General features: G+C 64.5%; 1 protein-coding gene across 1 annotated transcript; it reads left to right on the top strand.

The window, feature by feature from the left end:
- Positions 1-191: 191 nt before the first annotated feature.
- On the top strand, positions 192-6,129 carry LOC109188744 (hornerin-like; the record flags this gene model as incomplete). The annotated part of the gene is made up of 4 exons (XM_019339364.1): positions 192-698; positions 1,437-2,442; positions 2,537-4,340; positions 4,518-6,129. Coding segments are annotated over 4 exons (4,929 nt in total), but the record flags the coding sequence as incomplete, so codon positions are not given.
- Positions 6,130-6,640: the final 511 nt, after the last annotated feature.

The following is a 6,640-nucleotide window of genomic DNA, read 5'->3' as shown; positions in this document are numbered from 1 at the left end:
AAAAGAGGCGCACAAGGAAAAAGACGAGGGGAACGAGGAGGGAGGAAAGGAAGGAAGAGGGGGAAGCCCAAAGAGACAAGGACCACGGCAGAGCGGAGCAGAGAAGCCAGGCGACACCAAAACGGAGACCCAGAGAGGGCCACGCAACGGAAAACCAGAGGAAGAGCAGAGGAAGGGGGGGGGGAGCGCAGGGACAGGGAGAGGAAAGCCAGCAACGGCGAGCGGAGCCGGCGGACAGGGGCAGAAGAGAAGAGAAGAGCGCGGACAAAAGAGACAAGAGGGCAAAAAGGAGAGCGGCGCGGGCCAACGGACAGAGGCGCAGGACCAGCGAGAAAAGGAGGAAGAGAGGAAGACGGGAAGAGGGGGAAACGAACAAGAGAGCAGAAAAGGCGAAAGCAGCAAAGAGCGAAGAGAGCAAGGAAGCGGGAAAGAGCAGAGAGCAAAAAGCGCAGGGGGACAGAGCAGACCAAAAAGCGGCAAGGGAGAAGGGAGAAAAGAAAAAACGCAGAGAGCGGCAAAGAGAAAGAGGCGGAGAGGGCAAACAGAGCAAAGCAGAGCAAAAGAGCAAGGGCGGGACGGGAGAGAGGCAAAGAGAGAAAACACGCAGAGCGAGCAAGAGAAAGCAGGCCAGAGGGGGAGCGGCAGCAAAGAGACCGGCGCAGCAGGGAAGAGCAGCGACAGAGGCGCAGAAGGGGGAAGCAAGACAACACGGGGGGGAGCAAAACAAGAGAAGGGAGGAAAGGAGCACGGAGCGGGGAAAGCCGGGAGGGGCACACGGAGCGGGGAGAGCCGAAGCAGCAGGGGCGGAGGCACGGGGCGGGAGGAGGGCGGGCGGGGGGAGCAAAGCACGAGAGCACGCGGAGACGGGGCGACCGGAGGGGGAAGACGGGGGGAAAGGAACGCGGAGGGGGGAAAGCCGGGGAGAGGGCGGGCGACGGGAAACCCGAAGCAGCAGGGGGGGCACGGGCGGGAGGAGGGCGGGCGGGGGGAGCAAAGCACGAGAGCACGGAAAGGCAGGGGAGCGGGGAACCAAGAGGGGGGAGAGAGAGGGAAGGGCGCGGGGAGAGAAGAGCAAGGGGAGGAGGAGGAGGACACCACCGCGCGAACCACGAGAAGGGGGGGGCGGGACGGCGGGCGGGACGGACGGCGCGGGACAGAGGGCGCGACACGAGAGAGACGGCGCACAAGCGCACACACACGGGAGGGGGAGGGAGGGCCGCGGGGCACCAGACGCGAACAAGCGAGGAAGAGGGGGGGGGAGCGCGGGCGGAGCAAGGGGGGGCGGGGCGAAAAAGGGGGAAAGGCGAGGCACCCCCCCCCCCGCGAGACGGGCACCGGACCGCGGGGGGACCAACAAGGGGGAGCAGAGCCGGGAGCCGAGGGGAGGCAGGGGAGACCAACCGGGGGGAGGAAAACACGGGCCGAACGGGGGGAAGGGGGGGACGGCGAGGCGGAGCCAGGCGACAAAGGGGGAAGGGGAGGAAGCGGGCAGAGCGCGCGGGAGGAGGAGGAAGAAAGAGGGAGCGCAAAAGCGAGGAGGCGCACGGGAGAAAGGGAGGAGGGGAAAGGGCGGAGGCAGGGACACGGAGCGGCGGGACACGAGGAAAGGGGGAAGGGAGGGCCACGGGCCCGAGAGAAAGAGGAAAAGCAAGACGGCGGGGGGAGAGCCCCGGAGGCGCCACAGGACGGACAAAAGCCGAAACCGGAAGGGACAGCGGAGGAGAGAACGCGGAAGAAGCGGGACAAGAGGGCCAAGGAGAGGCGAGGCAAAGCCGGGGAGGAGACAAGAGGGCCGAAGAGCCGAAAGGGGGGACGGCAAAGAAAGAGGGGAAACGCGCAGCAAGAGGGGCGAAGGAGAGGAACAAGAAAAAGACAAGAAGCGCACAAGCGCCAGGAAGAAGGGGGAAGAGGGCAAAAGGCGCGCAAAGGAAAGGGGGCAGACAGGGAAGCGCGAAGGAGCAAAGGGCGGGAGAGAGGAGGGAGCGGGGCAAAAAGAGGAGCCAAAAAGAAAGGAAGCGCAAAAGCCGACGAGGCGGACCAGCGGCAGGGGAGAGGAAGGGGACGGCGAGGCGCGAGCACCGAGAGCGAAGAAGGGGGCAACAGACAAAGGAGGGAGGGAGCGAAAAGCAGAGGAGGGCGAAAGGAAGGCCAAAGAGGAGGAGGGCAGGAAGCGCGAAAGGCGGCGCGAAGGGCCGAACAACCGGCAACCGCCAGGGCAGGAGAAAAGAAGGGGGAGGGGAGGACGGACGAACAGGGGCGCGGGGGGGGAAAAAGGAGAAGGGGAGGCGAAAAGGAGACAACAAAAAGGCGGCGCGGGGAAAAGGCAGCGCGCGCAGAACACAAGAAGAAAAAGGCGAAGAAAAGAAGGAGGGGGCGACAAGGGCCGCAAACCCGGACAGGGGAAAAGAAAGGGGCCAGAGCCGAGCGGGAGCAAGGAGCAAGGCAAAAAGGGGGAAGCGACGCCGAACAAAGCCGAAAGCAAAAGGGGCAAGCGCGACAAAAGAAAAGCGCGCGGGGCAACGAACCAAACGAAAAGGAGGAGGCGGAGGAGGCAGCAGCAAGCGAGGAAAGGCAGGGCGGAGGAGGAGACGGGCGAAGAGGCAAGGCAAGGGAGGGGAGGACAAGGGAGGGGGGGGAGGGCGCGGGAAGCAGAGGAAGAAGAGGGAACAGCGAAGGCGGGCAAGGCGGGGAAGGCGGCGGGGCGCGGGAAGCGAGGGGACAAGCGAAGGCGAGAAGGGCAAGAGAGGAGGCGCACGCAGCCGCAACGCAAGGAGCGCAAGAAGAGGCGAAGGCGGGAAAAAGAAGAAAGGAAGAAAAAAGGGCAAGAGGCGGGACGGGAAGGGAGGAAAGGGAAGAAGGAAAAGAGGCAGCGGCAAGAAGAGAGGGGAGAGAACAGAAGCGGGCAACGAGGGCGACGGGCACGAAGGCGGCGAAAAGGAGAGAGAAAAGGGGGAGCAGGCAAAAGCCAGCAGGAGAGAGAACCGGAAGGGGGAGGACGCCACAGGGGCGCAAACCCCGCAAAAGCGGACGAAGGCGACGACGACGGGAAAGAAGAAAGGGCAAGGGGGAAAAGGGGGAAAAGGCAGAAGAGCACGAGGAGACAAGGACGGGGCGAGCAAACAAAAAGCAAAGGGGAAGGGGGAAAGGCCGAAACAAGGGGAGACGACGGCAAAGCAACAAAAAGGCGGCAAGCAAAGAGAGGCCAAAGAGGCAAGGGCAAAAAGAGGGCAGAGAAAAGAGGGAAGCGGGGCGAGAAAGAAAGGGGGAGAGGGAGCCCACGCAAAAAGGGGGGGGAAGAGAGGGAAGGCGGGGGAGAGACCAAAGCAACCAGCGCGGCCCGGGCCAAAAGAGAAAAAGGGGGGCAAAACCCGGCGCCAAAAAGGGGGGCGAAAGGGAGGGAGGAGGAGCGGGGCGCAAAGGGGGACAAAGCGCCGCAGCGGAAGGCAAGAAGAGCAAGGGGGGGGGGGACCAAAAAGCACGAACAGGAAAGGACCCAAGCAAGGAGGGGGACCGAAAGGGAAGGAAGCGGGGGGCAGGAGGGGGGGACAGCGAGAGGGGGCGCACGCCACAGGACGAGAAAGAAAGCAGAGCGAGGGAAGGGCAAAGAAAGCGAGGGACCAAAAGGGAGAGGCGGAGGAAAGCAAAAGGAGGGAAGGACAAAAGGAGGGGCACGAGCAAGAAAAAGGGGGAAGAGGGAAGAGGGGCGGGGGGAAGGGGAAAGGAAGGGGGAGCACGAGGCAAGGGGGGAGAAAGGCGAGCGGGGAGAAGGGGCGAAAGAGAAGGGCCGAAGAAAAAGGAGCGCACAAAGGAGGGGGCGCGCGGGAAAAGGCGAAAGAACAGGGAGGGGGGGGAGGGGAGCACAAGCAAAGAGGCAGGGGCGGAAGGGCCAGAAAGGCGAAGGAAGCGAAGGGGAAGGGCACAGAAAGCGCAACCACGGAAACGGCAAGACGAGCAAGCAGCGGGCAAAGAAGAAGCGAGGAGAAGGCGGGCCAGAGAGGAGCGGCAAGAAGGACCAAGGGGGGGAGGCAGGCCAACGCGGAAAGCAAAGCAAAGCAGGCAAAGCAAAGACACACGAGGCAACGGCAAGACCGCGAAGCGGACGACAGAGGGACGGAGGGGGACGGGGGAGCCAAGAAGGGGAAGGGGGAAGAAAGAGACGCGCGGGGGGGGAGGAGGGGCAGGGACACGGGGACCGGGGGGCGCAAGAAGAAAAAGGAAGGGGAGCAAGGGCGACCGAAGCGGGGGAAGCAACGACAAAAGGAGAAAGAAGGGCAAAGAGCAAAAAGACGAACGGAGCGCGGAACCGAGGGCGGGAAGGGAGGGAGACAAGCGGGGGCAAGGCACAGGGAAGGGCGCAGCAAGGAGCGGCCGCAAGAACACCGCAACAAAACGGGGGGCCGAAAGAAGAAACCGGACGCGCAAAGAAGCCGCACGAGGGAGGAGGAGGGCGGCCGGCGCCCGAAACGAGAGGGGGCGGAAGCGAGCAACACGGCGGGGGACACGCAAAAGCGAAGCAGGAGCCAGAAGCAGGACAAGAAGACGCCAGGAGCGAGAGAAAGGGAGAAAACCAAAGAGGGGGAGGGCAGAGGGGGGAGGCAAAGGGGGGAGGCAGAGGAAGGAGAAAGGGCAGCGAAAAGCGGGGAGGAGCGGGCAGAGGAAGGAAGGGGCGAGGAGAGGCAGCGACCAGCAAGGGGCAGAGGGGGAAGAAAAGAGCAAGGGGGGGGGAAGAAGCCAGACACGGGGGAGGGGAGGAAAAAGCACAGAGCAAAAAGGAGGCGCGGGGCGAAGAAGGCACAAAAGGGGAACAAGGGGCAGAGGGAGGGGGGAGACGAAGGAGACGGGGGAAGAGGAGGGGGGAAGGGAGGAGGGGGGAAAGGAAGGCGCGAGAAAAGCCCAGCCCGCAGCCAGAAGAAGGGGAAAGGCGGGGAAGAAGAAGGGGGGAGGGGAGGCCGCACGGGGAAGGGAGAGGCAGGAGGGGGGGGGGGGCCAAGGAGGAGCAAGGGACGGGGGAAGGGGGGGGGCAAGGCAAAAGGAAGGAAAGGAGGAAAGGCGAACCAACACGGCCAGGACACAACAAAGGGAGCCACCCAGGACCAGGCACCCAGGGAACCAGAGGGAAGAGGGCGCAAAAAGCACCCGCCAGAAGGAAGGAGGGGGAAGAGGCAGGAAGGCGGGAAAACAAGAGCAGCGACCAGGGAAGCAGGGGGCACGGGGAGCGAGCGCAGAGGGAACCAAAAGAAGGGACGAAGCGCGCAAGGAGCCGGAGGGGAGAAAGGCGAGGCAAGAGGAGCGCGAGCAAGGCAAAAAGAAAGGGGGGGGAACGGGGGCCAAGACCGGCGAACCACAAGGGGGGAGGAACCAAAGGGGGCGGCCGGAACAAAGCAAACGAAGAAGGCGGGAGGGGGAGGAAGAAAGCAAGGCGCGGGGGCAAAAGGAGACGCGCAAGAAGAAGGAAGAGAGGGGGAGGAAACGGGGGCACCGGGGCCCGACGGGAAGCAAGCAGAAGGGGCCGAGCCGACGCCGCACACAAAGAGGGCACCGGGGAGCAAAGGGACGGGAAAAGCGCAGGCGGGAAGGGGCGACGCGAAGAAGAAGGGGAGGGCGAACAACCCCCCAGGGGGGAGGGAAAAGGCGAAGGGGAGAAAGGCGACAAACGGAAAAAGGCAGGGGAGGGGGGGAAACAAGCACCGAGAGCGGGGGGAGGAGACGGGGGCAAGGGGCGGAGAAGCGGGGAGGCACCAAAGGCCGGGGGACAAAACGCGAGGGAGAAGGCAAGAGGGGGAGCAGAGGGAGGAGGGCAAAGAGAGGGGGAGGAGAGGAGGGGGGGAAGCACGAACAAGGCGGGGGGGAGAAAGGGCGAAGCGGAGGCAGAAGAAAGGCGAAAGGAGCAGGAGGGGGAAGGGAAGGACGGCGGGGGCGGACAAGGCAAACAACGGAAAGAAGGAGGAGGCAGCAAGCAAGCAAAGGACACCCGCGACGGGAGAAAGAAGGGGGGCCGGGAGGGAAAAGCAGCGAGCAAAAGGCCAAGGAGCACAGCAAGAAGGCGAGACAAAGAGGAAGAGGGAAAGGAGGGCGAGCAAACAAAGAGAGAGGAAGGAGGGGGGCGCGGCGAGAGCGGACGGCAAGCAGGCCGGACAGCGGAGGGGGGGAGGGGGGGCAAGAGGCCAAGCAAAGCCAAAGAAAGCCACCGCACCGCAACAAAGAAGAGCAGACGAGAGCGGAAAGGCACAAGCAAGGGGGAGGGGGGAGCCAAAAGGGACAGAGGGGACGCGAACGGGGGGGCAGAGGCGGAGGGGGCAGGGGGCAAAAGAGACAGAAAAAGCACGGCCGGACAGGCCAGGCGGGGGGGGAAGGCGGGGGCGGGGGGCAGCAAAAGCAAAAGGCCAGCGCAACGAGGACCGCCGAGGCCGAAGAGAGGGCGGCAGGAAGGGGGGGGCGCAAAGGGGGGAGGAAGCAACAAGGGAAGGAGGACGGAGGGAAGGGGGAGGACGGAGGAGGAGGGGGAGAAGACGAGGGCAAGCGCGAGCACGCACAAGCCGGGGCGGCACGCAAGAACCAAACAGAGCGACAGGCGACAGCACGGAGAAGGGAGCACGGGGAAAAGAAAAAGCGAAAGAGCGAAGAGAGCCCGACGGAAAAC

Source organism: Ipomoea nil, unplaced genomic scaffold, assembly GCF_001879475.1.
Source record: "Ipomoea nil cultivar Tokyo-kokei standard unplaced genomic scaffold, Asagao_1.1 scaffold1477, whole genome shotgun sequence".
Taxonomy (NCBI): Eukaryota; Viridiplantae; Streptophyta; class Magnoliopsida; order Solanales; family Convolvulaceae; genus Ipomoea; species Ipomoea nil.
This window is presented reverse-complemented; position numbering and strand designations above follow the sequence as displayed.